The following is a 16,124-nucleotide window of genomic DNA, read 5'->3' as shown; positions in this document are numbered from 1 at the left end:
TCTCTCATTTAGTGCTCATAGTAGTCCTTTCTACCTACACCCACCTATATCCAATCCCTTAGAGCCTGTTCACACTTGTGAGTTTCACCCGATTTTTTTTTTTTTTTTTTTTTTTATTTCCCGTTTTTTTTTTTTTTTTTTTTTTTGATTGTCCTGTAGGCAATATAATTTCAATGAGCGTGTTCACACGACACGATTTTTTTCCCGGACAAATTTGAACGGGCTTTGAAGGCTATACCTACCTATGTAAAATAGAATAGGATATACCTTGTTTATCCCGCTCGAATGAGACTAAAAAGTCCCTTTACCCCAGCAGTCTAAACAACGTTTCATGTATTTTATGGGTATATTAATAGATTAATGTTATGGTGGTTACTTTGGGTGGAAAACCGGTTTAAAACGTTAAAAATCACACAGTATTCACTCTCCCCCCCCCCCCCCCCCCCCATATAGGTACATATAGTGTAAAAATAGGAATTAATCGCTTAAACATGAGGAGGGGGGACTGAGTACCATCCTTAACCAACTTTGGCTAATTTAAATACCTTTGGATATTGGTTATAATTTGAGTACCTGATTTTGTTCGATATGAGAATTTCCCGACCGGCTACCCAAATTTATTGGAATTTAAACCAGCTCTTCAATTGCCCTGAAGAGGCTGAGAGAATTCCAAATTAGCCAGAGTCAAACTTACTTAAACCAAGTTTAAACTCAGGCTGATTTTGTTCGATATGAGAATTTCCCGACCGGCTACCCAAATTTATTGGAATTTAAACCAGCTCTTCAATTGCCCTGAAGAGGCTGGGAGAATTCCAAATTAGCCAGAGTCAAACTTACTTAGACCAAGTTTAAACTCAGTTGTGGTCCTGGCCATTAGTTTGATACACGAAAATATTGTAGTTGAATGATTGGAAGATGATATGGTAAACCAGTGGCAGGATAAGAGTTGTGAAGGGGGTGACTTTGTCAGGTCACCTGTGTAGTAGACTGCCGTGTACACTGGAAGACAAAGCAGAGAAAGGGCACAATGAGTACATAGACCTACCTATGTAAAATAGAATAGGATATACCTTGTTTATCCTGCTCGAATGAGACTAAAAAGTCCCTTTACCCCAGCAGTCTAAACAAATATCATGTATTTTATGGGTATAATAACATAATAGATTAATGTTATGGTGGTTACTTTGGGTGGAAAACCGGTTTAAAACGTTAAAAACCACATCCAACCTATGTAAAATAGAATAGGATATACCTTGTTTATCCTGCTCGAATGAGACTAAAAAGTCCCTTTACCCCAGCAGTCTAAACAACGTTTCATGTATTTTATGGGTATAAGAACAGAATAGATAAATGTTATGGTGGTTACTTTGGGTGGAAAACCGGTTTAAAACGTTAAAAACCACACAGTATTCACTTACTCTCTGCCGGCCAGCTCCACAGCCTTGCTAATCACAGTCGGTATATCCACGGAGGACGGGTAATGCTGCAGGAGCTTCACTATAGACGGGAAATCTCCCGCCAGGATGTCTTCCCTCACTAGAAGGATCATGGCACAGCAGATGTGGTTGAGAAAGGAGAAGCGAAGCTCGTCCGCGATCAGGTCACCTGTGTAGTAGACTGCCGTGTACACTGGAAGACAAAGCAGAGAAAGGGCACAATGAGTTATTAACTTTTTGGGGTACAACGAAATATGATGAACTTTTCTTTTTTTTTTTAGGGTACTATGAGTTATAAACTTTTTTTCCTTTAAGGCGCATTAACACTAAGGACAGTAGGTCGTTCGCTAATTTTTGGAGGTTTCATAGAGGGACTAGGTCTCAGGTCACCTGTGTAGTAGACTGCCGTGTACACTGGAAGACAAAGCAGAGAAAGGGCACAATGAGTTATTAACTTTTTGGGGTACAATGAAATATGATGAACTTTTCTTTTTTTTTAGGGTACTATGAGTTATAAACTTTTTTTCCTTTAAGGCGCATTAACACTAAGGACAATAGGTCGTTCGCTAATTTTTGGAGGTTTCATAGAGGGACTAGGTAATCCCGCTCGAATGAGACTAAAAAGTCCCTTTACCCCAGCAGTCTAAACAACGTTTCATGTATTTTATGGGTATATTAATAGATTAATGTTATGGTGGTTACTTTGGGTGGAAAACCGGTTTAAAACGTTAAAAATCACACAGTATTCACTCACTCTCTGCCGGCCAGCTCCACAGCCTTGCTAATCACAGTCGGTATATCCACGGAGGACGGGTAATGCTGCAGGAGCTTCACTATAGACGGGAAATCTCCCGCCAGGATGTCTTCCCTCACTAGAAGGATCATGGCACAGCAGATGTGGTTGAGAAAGGAGAAGCGAAGCTCGTCCGCGAACAGGGAGTCCCAAATCCGAAGTACATCGGGAAGGGGAAACTCCTGCGAGAGTAGGAGGGTTAACCATCTGAAAAGAAGCAAAGGAATGGTTAATAAATTACTGATTTTGCAATGGACTGTTTTGCATTTTGTTTGTTTTATCCACAAGAACTATCGAACGTTTCATCCGATTTTAATCAAACTTGGCTTTGGCAAAAATGTTCAATGCAAAGGAAATTTCTTCATTAAATTTGGGGCCCGATAAGGAAAAGGGAGTCCTTTGGGGGCCCAAAGTGACTCAATAATAATACACCTAAATTACCTAAAAACAAACTAAATTTGCCTAAGAAAGGAGTCTAAGTGAGGTCTACACTGAACTTCTAATTTACGTAGATCAAAAGTGTTCGTCCGCGAACAGGGAGTCCCAAATCCGAAGTACATCGGGAAGGGGAAACTCCTGCGAGAGTAGGAGGGTTAACCATCTGAAAAGAAACAAAGGAATGGTTAATAAATTACTGATTTTGCTATGGACGATTTGCCTTGATTTTGTCTGTTTGATCCACAAGAACTATCGAACGTTTCATCCGATTTTAATGAAACTTGGCAAAAATGTTCAACACAAAGGAAATTTCTTCATTAAATCTGGGGCCCGATAGGAAACAGGGGTCCCGTAGGGGCCCAAGTGCCTCAATAATATAATAATAATACAGGTAAACCACCAAACTAAATTTGCCTAAGAAAGGAGTCTGAGTGAGGTCTACACTGAACTTCTAATTTACGTAGATAATACAGGTAAACCACCAAACTAAATTTGCCTAAGAAAGGAGTCTAAGTGAGGTCTACACTGAACTTCTAATTTACGTAGATCAAAAGTGTCCTTGGCCCCGATTTCGATAAATGTTCGGTTAAGGCCGAAAATTTGAAAAAAAAAAGAAAAAAAATGCTTCTGGTCTTCGAATTTCACACTTTTACACCAGTAATACAGGTACCTCCCACCTAAACATGATTAAACAAAAGTCTTACCTAAAGCTATAATATTGAGGATGAAGTTCAATGGCGTACAGTTTCTCCCACACTTCGAGGTCTTTCTGTTTCATGGTTTGATTGAGTTTGCTCATGAGTCGATTGATGCCGGATTCAGTTTCGTCCAAACTCTTGATGAAGAAGTCTCGGATCTCTCCCATCAGATTTGTGAACACGAAGAAGCAATCTGCTTCTGCATGCTCTGTGAATGAAAAATAACAAAATCAGGATTATTATTTTAAAGAGGATTGACAGAAAGAAGTGTAACTACTAAGGTTTTATCGTCCCGAAATAGAAGAGAAAAGGAAGACAGGATAGGAGAAAGCCAGCCGTTCCGAGAACGAACCTTATCCCTTCAGGAGAAAATTCGCCCCGGGCGGCCTAGCGCTCATAAAGCAGACGCTCTACCAACCCAGCTAACTAGGCTGGCATAGGGCATACTAGTAAGTTCTTAAACCTAAATGTCGATTGAAGTTAAGCAACGATGACCATCTGCTATCTCAAGGAATCATGTGTTGGCTTCTCCCAGCCCAACTCAGACAGGGTGAGGTTAATGTAGGGAGACGGGTGACGGGTAGCTTGTCGCCGAATAGACGGTAAAACCCCTGTCACTAAAAGCAGTGACATATTAAACTTCATAGAAAAAAATCTAATACATATCTCCATACAATGAAATGAAATCGTACTTCTAACAAAGAAATTTACCTCTATTATCTAATACAGGGTCCGTGGCGAACGTATAATAGATGGGTCCAATGATCTCATTCATCCCCTGTACATAGCCCTGGCCTGGATTCATCTTGGCGTAGAGGAACAAGAGCCGCTCTACAACTTCCCAGTGAGCTTCCCGGCCTTCTTCCAGAGGGGCATAGTCCTCAGCTGCCTTCCGAACTACCAAAGCGATCTATGGAGACAGAGCAAAAATTGGACGGTGACCATCTGCTATAAGAAATCATATGATGGCTTCTCTCAGCCCAACTCGTACTGGGTGAAGTTAATGTAAGAGACGGGTAGCTGGATGGAGGGTAAAACCCCGGCCACTAAATTTTTTAGCAGCTATACAGTGACGTTAAACTAAAAATTGGACCTTGTACTCTCTTATTATTAATTTGTATAGGTTCCCTTTAAATATTAGTAATAGAAAGTAAGAAATCCAATTTCTCTAGACAATGAAATCGTACCTCGATTCTCTAATACAGGGTCCGTGGCGAACGTATAATAGATGGGTCCAATGATCTCATTCATCCCCTGTACATATCCCTGGCCTGGGTTCATCTTGGCGTAGAGGAACAAGAGTCGCTCTACAACTTCCCAGTGAGCTTCCCGGCCTTCTTCCAGAGGGGCATAGTCTTCAGCCGCCTTACGAACTACCAGAGCGATCTATGGAGACAGAGAGAAAATCGGATGGAGTATATTAGACAAGAACTGGAAATGTACACAAAAAGCCCTAAGTGGCCGAGGTGTAAGGCAACCTTAACCTTGAGAACAGGTAATAAATACAGAAATAGAACATCTAGTGGTTTTTTGGTGACGCCTTACGAACTACCAGAGCGATCTATGGAGACAGAGAGAAAATCGGATGGAGTATATTAGACAAGAACTGGAAATGTACACAAAAAACCCTAAGTGGCCGGGGTGTAAGGCAACCTTAACCTTGAGAACTGGTAATAAGTACAGAAATAGAACATCTAGTGGTTTTTTGGTGAAATATGAATATGACGTTGAATGTACCTTATGTGCCAGTTCGCGATGGATCACTGAAGTAAAGCACCGACGCGACGTGTAGGGTTATCTGGAAGGGTGACCGAGGTATCATAATCCTGATATGGCCATTAACAAGTTAAAATAAAAAATCCGATGAAATGCCATTATTACATACCTGCTACTTATCAAATCCAATGTAGGTAATAAACGAGCATGAACAAATAAAAATCAGATGCGTAAGTAAAAACAGTGTTTTATGTACTAAAAATGATTCATGTGTGAAGCCCTTTATTTCAGTCCAAGTACATAATATGAGTAAGTAAGACCATTTTAAATTATTATGACCTGCTACTTATCAAATCCAATGTAGGTAATAAACGAGCATGAACAAATAAAAATCAGATGCGTAAGTAAAAACAGTGTTTTATGTAAAAATGATTCATGTGTGAAGGAAGCCCTTTATTTCAGTCCAAGTGCATAATATGAGTAAGTAAGACCATTTTAAATTATTATGTATATTATAAGTAAGTAAAATAAAACATCTTTTCAAATCATTCAGATTCCGATTAAATTAAGTAACAATTGAACCCACCCAATTGATGGCTGAGACATGCCCTTATATGACCCAAGTACTTGCTGTTACAAATGTAGGAATATTTGTCCATTAGGGTCACGTTTACCCCATTTGACTTTTTGGCCAGCCTGGGTAGCTTGGTTGTTAGTGTGTCTGCCTTGTAAGTAAGTGCAAGGCCGCAGGTTCGATTACCGCCCGCAGAGGATCTTTCTCCTATCCTGTCTGCCTTCTCTCCTCGATTTCGGGACGATAAGACCCTAGCAATTACAGTTCCCTCAATCAAATCTCTTCAAAAGAAGAAAAAAAACTTACTTTGGTGACTCCCAGGCCTCTTCTCTGTACATTGGCGGAGCTGAGTGTGGAATGTGTGACCCTCCGGTGCAGTCGTTTCCTGCCTCCACTGGTGACTACTGCCTTGCAAGGATACTCAGCAGCTTGCTGGAAGAACGAGATCTCTGGACACAGACGTCTGAGAACAAATATCGAGTGAAAATGGAGGTGTTTACCTATACAAGTATGTCAAACTTCTTCATCTCATATCTCTATCAAACATCTTAAAAAAAAAAAAAAAATCCGAAGACTTTAACTATTGGACTCAATAAAGTGTGAGCTCAAGTGATCACATGAGAACGACACATAAGACCCTAGCAGTCAAAGTTCCCTCTATCAAACCTCTTCAGAAAAAAAAGACTTACTTTGGTGACTCCCAGGCCTCTTCTCTGTACATTGGCGGAGCTGAGTGTGGAATGTGTGACCCTCCGGTGTAGTCGTTTCCTGCCTCCACTGGTGACTACTGCCTTGCAAGGATACTCAGCAGCTTGCTGGAAGAACGAGATCTCTGGACACAGACGTCTGTGAACAAATATTGAGCGAAAATGGAGGTGTTTACCTATACAAGTATGTCAAACTTCTTTATCTCATTATAGTCCTCTTAAGACTGACTGTTTCTCTGCTATTAACTTGAGTAAATGAATAAATAATAATAAAAAAATGTAGGTATCTCTCATTTGCGACAAAATTTATAATTTATTTATATCTACATACTTCATTAAAAATAATAGTGTACTTTTTTTTTACTTTTGTCTACCTCTCCCTTTTTCCTCACTCTCCCCTTTCTCTCTCTCTCTTTCTCTCTCCCTCCCCCTCTTTGCTTCTCTTTCTCTCTCCTCCATTTCCTTCTCCAATTGATCTTCCATAGGAAGACTGTTTTCTTGACCACAGTCTATACTTCCTGTTGAAAAATAGAAAAAAATAATAGGTTAAAAAAAAAAAAAAACATCCTTTTTTTTTTTTTTTTTTTTTTTTTTTTTTTTTTTAAGAAATATGACGTTGAATGTACCAGTTCGTGATGGATCACTGATGTTAAGCACCATCGTGTAGGTTTATCTGGACGGGCGACCGAGGTATCATAATCCTGATATGGCCATTAACAAGTTTAATTTAATGAAATGCCATTATACATACCTGCTGCTTATCAAATCCAATGTAATAAATAAGCATGAACAAATAAAAATCAGATGCGTAAGTAAAAACAGTGTTTTATGTAATGATTCATGTGTGAAGTCCTTTATTTCAAGCTGAGTACACAATATTATGTGAGGCCATTTTTCAGTATTATGTTTAAGTGAAAATAATTTTTAAATCATTCAGATTCCAATTAAATTATGTAAGCAATGAACAAATAAAAATCAGATGCGTAAGTAAAAACAGTGTTTTATGTACTAAAAATGATTCATGTGTGAAGCCCTTTATTTCAGTCCAAGTACATAATATGAGTAAGTAAGACCATTTTAAATTATTATGTATAAGTAAGTAAAATAAAACATCTTTTCAAATCATTCAGATTCCGATTAAATTAAGTAACAATTGAACCCACCCAATTGATGGCTGAGACATGCCCTTATATGACCCAAGTATTTGCTGTTACAAATGTAGGAATATTTAACCATTATGTAACGTTTACCTCACTTGACTTACATTGGCTAGCCTGGTTAGCTTGGTTGATATAAGCGCTAGGCCGCGGGTTAGATTCCCGCTCGTGGCGCATTTTATTCTGAACGGATAATGTTCGTTCTCAGAACGGCTGGCTTTCTCCTATCCTGTCTTCCTTCTCCCTTCGATTTTGGGATGATAAGACCATAGCAGTTACAGTTCCCTCTGTCAAACCTCTTGAAAAAAAAAAAAAAATAGTTCCAAATCCTAAACCTTGGTTTGCTAGGATTGGTCTAGTCCTAACATTGAAATATGTTGAATTCTTCATTCATTATCACCTATTGTTGAGTGAAAGTTATTTGACTAGTGATAGAATACCTAATGGTAGTGTTTCTATTACTTGTTCAGTGTCAATAATATATAGAGTATCCACCAGTATTTTTTATATATATATATTATTTTTTTATGTATTTTATTTTATCCATTACTTATTATTGCCTACATGAAATCAATTATTTTTAGTAATTTTTTAACTTGGTTTTATGTTAAAAAATAAATAGAAAATAAGTTGAGTTAATTTTAGTGTTTAGTCTACTTATAATTACAATTTATTTAACTTCTAAAATAAGTAGGTATTTAATAATAATGTAATATAAAACACTAACTTTGTACCATCCTTGTGTAAATTAATGTGGTGATAAGAGTAAAAAATTAAAATATGATTTGAACATTCTATTTTCTTTGATAACTCTTTATTGACAATGGAACCCTTATTCTAGATTATGTATTCAATGATTTTGCAGAGGATGAGGTAAACCAGAGGGCAGGATTGCATCTAGTAACTTGAGCTGTTTCCAGAAGACCAATATAAAATGAACAAAATCCTGCAGACTAGGAGGCACATCAAGTATGCCCTGGGTGTGGGCTCAGTCATCGGTGGCACAGGTATCCTCCTGCATAGAAACAATTATGATGTCAACTCATTGGTAGCAGTGCGTCTGGTAAGAGCAGCCAGCTGTGTGTTCAATATAGCCTACATTTATAAGAAGGCACTCTATCAGAAAGCAACTCCAGATCCTACTTCTGAAGAGTATAGCAACTTGAAATCCAAAGTTCATAAAGAAGCTGCAGAACAACTATTGGAACTGTGTAAAATGAACAAGGGTGTTTACATTAAAGTAGGACAGCACATTGGAGCTTTGGAATACTTATTGCCCAAAGAGTATGTGGAGACTATGAAAGTATTGCATAGCAAGGCTCCAATGTCTCCTATGAAAGATATACTAGCTGTTCTGAAAGAAGATTTAGGAAAAGATCCTAGTGAAATATTTGCTTCCATTGAACCAAATCCAATGGGAGCGGCATCCTTGGCCCAAGTGCATAAAGCTACATTACATGATGGTAGCACAATTGCTTTGAAAGTACAACATAGAAATGTTAGGGATAATGCTAATATCGACATCAAATGTATGGAAGCCTTAGTACATGTAGTGGCCTGGGTATTTCCAGAATTCAAATTTCTCTGGTTGGTAGATGAAACCAAAAGGAATATTTAAAAAAAAAAAAAAAAAAAAAAAAAAAAAAAAAAACACCCTGTCTTTCTCTCTCAATTTAAAGTATCTATGTAGCAGTAGGTAGGTACATAAATTAATGCAGTTTCTTTGGGTTATTATGTCACAACTTTGGTGCTCACTGCAGCACTGTAGGATTTTTCCCAATATCTCAATAATCCTAAAATCCAATGTTGACCTAAGTACCATGCTGGCACCGGTTGCTATGAGCATTTATATGTCATAGCTACTCATTTTCCTCACAAGGCTGAGTGGGCCCCGCAACAGCCAGTTACGGAACCAATCATTTGCATGATACAAATTTCTTGACCCCGCCAGGAATCAAACCCGGGTCTCCCGCGTGCAAGGCAAGCACTGTGACCACTATGCCATTGGAGGCTAACTAGGTACATAAATTATTTTATTATGATTATTTTTCAATTTTCTTACCATTGAAGCAAAGTTTCCGGAGTGTTTTGATGTCAATCAGATTTTGGCTCAGAGTATCTTCAAATGCTTTCACTCTATAAAAGAAATTAAAATGGGCATTAAACACAAAGTACCCATACCTAGGTAAGTACCAATTGATTACCTTCTAACCGTGACTCTAACTCCATGATAGATGCAAAATTAATTGAGGAAATTTCCGCCCCTTTTTTTCTAGACAACTATTCCAGCATATACTTTCATGTACAGTAGACTCGGTGACATACTTATATCTCTTAGTAGTGCTGTCAAATTTTGACTTGGTGAGGTAGAGCACTGCCCCACTCCTTTATTGTACATAATCACTGCCCAACAGTAGAGTTCCAGCTTGTAGATTATGAAATAAGAACTTCCTCTACCAGCTACTGTATCACAATATTGCCATGGGAAGTACAATTTGATGCTTTTAGGTTCCACCCATTGATTTTACTAATCTTACAAACACTCCTTAATTTGGCTACAACCATCAGTGTACATGCTTCTAGTAAAAGTTCACCTCCATAATAGGTAGCTATATCGAATAATCAAATACATCGAATAATCAAATACATGTGCTATTTTGATAAGACATTTACCTCATACGATAAGAAGACATCATGCATTATTCAAACAGCCAAATAGATAACCCACTATTTTGACTGTAATCTTGTAAAAGGAACAAAAGAAGGCTTGGAGATATTTGAACAGACAACACAGGTAACCTTACAGGAATGTGCGAGTTATGTAAACTAATATTTTAAGTGATTAAAACACTTGAAGTCACGTTAATTTAATTAATTAATTAGATTTAATTAAAAAGAACTGAAGAAAATTTTGAAATGGAGCAGATTTTGCAGATTTAAATGGAGCAGTTTAGAATGTTTAGATAAGATAAGAATTTTTCTCCGGCACTGAAAAAAGAAAACAAAAGAACCGTCTACACGATTTTTCTTTTCGCCGTTCGATCACTTCTAGGAATCTTTGATTATTTTGACATCTAAAATAAGTTATAGGGCTCAAATACTCCTAATATGTGTTATTTAGGGGCATTTGAATCATTTCATAAATAAAATTATTATAAATTTAAATTAAATTTTATTAGATTTCCTTATTTTTAAAATTTTAAAGTAGTCATTCGATTTCAATATCCACTGTTCATTTACCTCCATGATCAGTGGCGTATATCAAAATAGATATTTGATCTTTGGTGAAGTTTGGTGGGAAATTTTCAAAATTTTTGTAAAAAATCGTTCGCTGGCAAAACGGAAAAAACCACAAATTTTAACTTTTTAACTTTGAAATCCAAAAAGTCTCCTTTTAATATTGGAATTATGCTGTGATATGAGTTAAGACCTTTTAAATATCTATCAAGGTCTGAATCGTATGATTCGTATGTGGATTGAGTCCAGTATAAAGGTAAGAGATTGTTTTCTTGCTGAAACAATCTACATTCATTTCATTCATGTTTCCTCCTACTCAACCAATCTTTGACTTGCTGCCATGCCCAGCTTTTTGAGAATGTGTATCCTATAGGTTCAAATACCAAACTGTGATATGATTTAAGACTATTTAAATATCTATCAAGGTCTGAATCGTATGTGGATTGAGTCCAGTATAAAGGTAAGAGATTGTTTTCATGCTGAAACAATCTACATTCATTTCATTCATGTTTCCTCCTACTCAACCAATCTTTGACTTGCTGCCATGCCCAGCTAATCTCTGATAAACACACTATGTTCCCATCTGAAACTCAAGATAAACCTCATTCAAAATAGTGGATCCTGAATGCTGGAGTCAATCAACTTCATCATTGTACAGCCAAGCAAGTCTCCGTCAAGAAAACCATGGCTTGCTATTTTGGCTTAACTTGATTTTTCAACCTTCTTTAATGTACAATCACATAAGTACTTTCTTTTTGTGTATCCTATAGGTTCAAGTACCAAAAAACTTCATCATTGTACAGCCAAGCAAGTCTCCGTCAAGAAAACCATGGCTTGCTATTTTGGCTTAACTTGATTTTTCAACCTTCTTTATTGTACAATCACATAAGTACTTTCTTTTTGTGTATCCTATAGGTTCAAGTACCAAAAATTTCCGCATTTTATTTAAAGCTCTTCTTTTATTTTCAGACATTCAAAACCAGACAACATCTCAGACATGGCAGAAGAAAAGAAAACAATATCTTTTGGCTTCAGTAAATTGAAAGCACCATCCAAAGTGATAAAGTCTTTCGACAAAACAACCAGTTCTAAAAGTCAAGTGAATGCTGTACAATACATTGACTGTTTGGAGAATCAGTCAATCAAAGTAAAAGATGAAATCCTTGAAGAAAAGAAGGAACTAGTTATTCCTTTGAAACAAGCTAACATTACCAGAATAATCAAGAAAGAACCAGAGCTGGAAAGAGTAGAAGTAAAACAAGAATTAAATGACAATGATTCTAAAGTGGAAAATATTTCTACCAAGGTTACAGTCAAAGTAGAAGTAACAGACCAAGGAGATGCAAATTCATTGGATGCACAGGCTAGACGTGAAATATTAGAAAGCCTCAATAATCCTGATGGTGATGAAAATGAAACTAAAGTTTTTTCCCTTCCACTGACAACAAATGCTCCTAAGGAAGGAGAAAAAGAACCAACTCTGGATGACTATGAGAATATTCCTATTCAAGAATTTGGTTTGGCCATGCTACGAGGCATGGGATGGAAACCTGATGAAAACAAAAATAAAAACAAACCAATGGATGTCACATTAAGACCTAAAGGTTTAGGATTGGGTGCTGACAAAAGTGCCACACAAACTACAACCTCTGATGAAAACAAAAATAAAAACAAACCAATGGATGTCACCTTAAGACCTAAAGGTTTAGGATTGGGTGCTGACAAAAGTGCCACACAAACTACAACCTCAAAAAGTAATACAAATTGATGAAAACAAAAATAAAAACAAACCAATGGATGTCACCTTAAGACCTAAAGGTTTAGGATTGGGTGCTGACAAAAGTGCCACACAAATTACAACCTCAAAAAGTAATACAAATCCTGAAGAGGCCAAATTGGTTAAAAATTGTTGTGTTAAGATTACAGGTGGTATGTTTAAAAATAACTATGGGAAACTTGAAAGTTTCAATGAAGACTCAGGGAGAGTTGTAGTCAAGTTAGCTTTAGGTGATGAACATGTTACTGTAGTTGAATCTCTACTTCTTCGAGTAACCCAGAGTGAATATGATAAGAATAGTAGAGTTATCAACATGAATAAATATGAAGAGTACAAAGAAAAAGATGCTAAGCAGAGTAATATTGAGAAAGTAAAAGATAAATCAGAAAATAACCACAGGGGAGAACAACATGAGAAACAATACTCCAAGTATAGAAACAGTTCTGATAGTGAATATGAAGAAAAGAAAATGAAACCATATAAAACAAATGAGTTGCTAAGCAGAGTAATATTGAGAAAGTAAAAGATAAATCAGAAAATAACCACAGGGGAGAACAACATGAGAAACAATACTCCAAGTATGGAAACAGTTCTGATAGTGAATATGAAGAAAAGAAAATGAAACAATATAAAACAAATGAGCCTAGATCACAAAACAAGCATGAACAGTACAGCAAACAGGAATCTAGCAGGAGTAGAAGAGATTATCAGGAAAGGAAAAGAAAAGATAGTGACAGTGAAGAAAGACACCAAACATCTCATTCAACTAGCAAAGATAAATATGAGTTCAGGAGTCATCACAGAGAAAAAGAGTACAAATTTGTGTCTCACAAATCCAGAAGCAGACACTATTCTGACAGTGACAGTGAAGGTGATGACAGATACAAACAGAAAAGTAACAAAAAATATGACTCCAACCAGAAACACACAAGCACACAGGAAAGAAAAAAATACTCAACCAAGTCCCGTGATTCTTCATCTAGTAGCTCATCCAGTGAATATGAAAAACACAAGAAGTCTTCTAAACATGATAAACATGCCTCTAAATATGAAAACAAAAAGAAACAAAGTGACTCTAGAGAGAAGAGTAGAAAGAACAAAAAACGTCACCATTCCAGTTCAGAATCTGAAGAGAGTAGCTCTGATTCGGATTCTTCATCTAGTAGCTCATCCAGTGAATATGAAAAACACAAGAAGTCTTCTAAACATGATAAACATGCCTCTAAATATGAAAACATAAAGAAACAAAGTGACTCTAGAGAGAAGAGAAGAAAGAATAAAAAACGTCACCATTCCAGTTCAGAATCTGAAGACAGTAGCTCTGATTCAAGTGATGGAGAAAAGAGAAAGAGGCATAAGAAATCAAAGAAAAAGAAAACCTCTGATACAAGTGAAGAAGATAGCTATAAGAAAAGGAAGAAACATGGCAAGAAAAGTAAGCACTCATGAAAGGTAATGCAGCCTCGTGAGGACAACTGAGGTGCTATTTTGTTAACCCCCCAGGTCTGTGGGTTGATGTAGGCCTAAACTTTGGGCTAGGCGCTAGGGTTCTGCAAATCAACACAAGTGTAGATGCACAAAGTAAGAATAGACCCACATAGAGTTAAGTTGGGTGTAAGTTCTATTGAAAGAGGGAGCTTAGCTGTAAGTGTAAATTAACTTTGGAAAAATGGCTGACAGTTTTATCTAGTAGCTCATCCAGTGAATATGAAAAACACAAGAAGTCTTCTAAACATGATAAACATGCCTCTAAATATGAAAACAAAAAGAAAAAAAGTGACTCTGGAGAGAAGAGTAGAAAGAACAAAAAACGTCACCATTCCAGTTCAGAATCTGAAGAGAGTAGCTCTGATTCGAGTGATGAAGAAAAGAGAAAGAGGCATAAGAAATCAAAGAAAAAGAAAACCTCTGATACAAGTGAAGAAGATAGCTATAAGAAAAGGAAGAAACATGGCAAGAAAAGTAAGCACTGATGAAAGGTAATGCAGCCTCGTGAGGACAACTGAGGTGTTATTTTGTTAACTCCCCCCCCAGGTCTGTGGGTTGATGTAGGCCTAAACTTTGGGCTAGGCGCTAGGGTTCTGCAAATCAACACAAGTGTAACACTTGTGTTGAGTTTTGCTTCCCATAAGTCCCAGGTTCTAATCCTGGTAGTGGTGAACAAATTAAGGTTTATTCCCACCCTCCACAGTTACTCAAGTAGGTATTCATCTAGTGTAAATTAACTTTGAAAAAATGGCTGACAGTTTTAACTTCGACTATGTATTATACCTGATTTGTTACTTAGAAGTGAGTAGTATTTGTAAAATTATTTTTATTTTTTACTATTTATTAAATTAAATGAAATTTTTATCAAATCTTTTAATAAAATGAAATTTTTACTACTTCATATTAACTTATTATTGTGACGTGATGTTCTAGCTTAACACGCTGACGTCTCTCAAGTCATGTTCTTCTAATTCCATCCAAATCACTATGAATCAAACAAATCCTTTGGAACTGAGATGATAAGTAATGAATTGGTTACAAGAAACCAGAGAAGTCCAGTATAAGGTAAGTTGAAAGAAGTTGGGTTATAGGTAAATGTGAATGCAGTTTCTTTGTGTTATTATGTCACAACTTTGGTGCTCACTGCAGCATTGTGGGCTTTTTCCCAATATCTCAATAATCCTAAAATCCAATGTTTACCTTCACAACTTTGGTGCTCACTGCAGCATTGTAGGATTTTCCCAATATCTCAATAATCCTAAAATCCAATGTTTACCTATCATGCTGGCACCGGTCGCTATGCGCATTTATATGTCATAGCTACTCATTTTCCTCACGAGGCTGAGTGGGCCCCGCAAAAGCCAGTCACGGAATCAATCATTTGCATGATACAAATTTCTTGACCCCGCCGGGAATCGAACCCGGGTCGACCGCGTGCAAGGCGAGTGCAGTGACCACTACGCCATGGGAGCTGACAAGTTGGGTTATAGGTATGTATGAAAATTAAATACACGTTTTAAAGTTTGATGTCTGCTTTACTAGTGAAGTAAAACTTTAAAAGCTTGCTTGGTAGTCTTGTATATTGACTTTTATGAAAGCTTTATTAACGTCATGATTACAAGGGTTGGGGTACAACTAAGGATCAAAACTTTGTCTTAACTCCGTACACGAAAGCCCACTGTGATGCTTAGGTGTAAGGGAAAACAACCTAAAAGTCGGGTTAAGCTCATACGAATATTCTCCAAATTATTTCTCCCTTAATTGTGACCATATTTTTTGCAAAAAATTTACGATTCTCGCCTCTCCGTATCTTCTTTATAATATTGATGTACCTTTTGATCAAGTAGGCAAAAGTTGGAAAATTAAGAACCGATTTTATTACCTATATTTTTTTTTCTTCCGATTTTGGGGGTTTACTTCCTTTTTTCTTTCGAACGATTTTTTTCCTTTGTTCCCTGAAACTAATTATTCACTGTTGTTATAGAATAGAAAACAATATTTTTTTTTTTTTTTTTTTTTTTAAAAAGCGACCTCTGTCGTGCGACAAAATCGCGCGACAATGTCGCGCGACGTCACCTGTTTTCACTTGCAACATTTGTCGCG

General features: G+C 36.9%; 2 protein-coding genes and 1 pseudogene across 2 annotated transcripts; 2 read left to right on the top strand and 1 right to left on the bottom strand.

Annotated features, from left to right (window-relative positions):
* Positions 1 to 894: 894 nt before the first annotated feature.
* LOC103510783 (TBC1 domain family member 13) lies at positions 895 to 10,481 on the bottom strand. The gene is made up of 8 exons (XM_017444730.2): positions 10,193 to 10,481; positions 9,582 to 9,655; positions 6,322 to 6,487; positions 5,962 to 6,118; positions 4,553 to 4,751; positions 3,372 to 3,573; positions 2,191 to 2,436; positions 895 to 999 (listed from the first exon to the last, which is right to left on the bottom strand). The coding sequence occupies exons 1-8, from the start codon at positions 10,213 to 10,215 to the stop codon at positions 972 to 974; spliced, it is 1,095 nt and encodes a 364-aa protein (XP_017300219.1). The 5' UTR covers positions 10,216 to 10,481; the 3' UTR covers positions 895 to 971.
* On the top strand, positions 8,350 to 9,137 carry LOC108252591 (annotated as a pseudogene).
* Positions 10,482 to 10,859: 378 nt separating the features above from the next.
* Positions 10,860 to 15,130, top strand: LOC103510781 (G-patch domain and KOW motifs-containing protein). The gene is made up of 7 exons (XM_026824744.1): positions 10,860 to 11,012; positions 11,726 to 12,360; positions 12,460 to 12,519; positions 12,635 to 12,910; positions 13,060 to 13,512; positions 13,693 to 13,968; positions 14,955 to 15,130. The coding sequence occupies exons 2-7, from the start codon at positions 11,754 to 11,756 to the stop codon at positions 14,957 to 14,959; spliced, it is 1,677 nt and encodes a 558-aa protein (XP_026680545.1). The 5' UTR covers positions 10,860 to 11,012; positions 11,726 to 11,753; the 3' UTR covers positions 14,960 to 15,130.
* Positions 15,131 to 16,124: the final 994 nt, after the last annotated feature.

The sequence above is a fragment of the Diaphorina citri genome, unplaced genomic scaffold (genome assembly GCF_000475195.1).
Source record: "Diaphorina citri unplaced genomic scaffold, Diaci psyllid genome assembly version 1.1 scaffold642, whole genome shotgun sequence".
NCBI classification, from domain to species: Eukaryota; Metazoa; Arthropoda; class Insecta; order Hemiptera; family Psyllidae; genus Diaphorina; species Diaphorina citri.
Note: the sequence above shows the minus strand (reverse complement) of the source record. Positions and strands in the feature narration are given on the sequence as shown.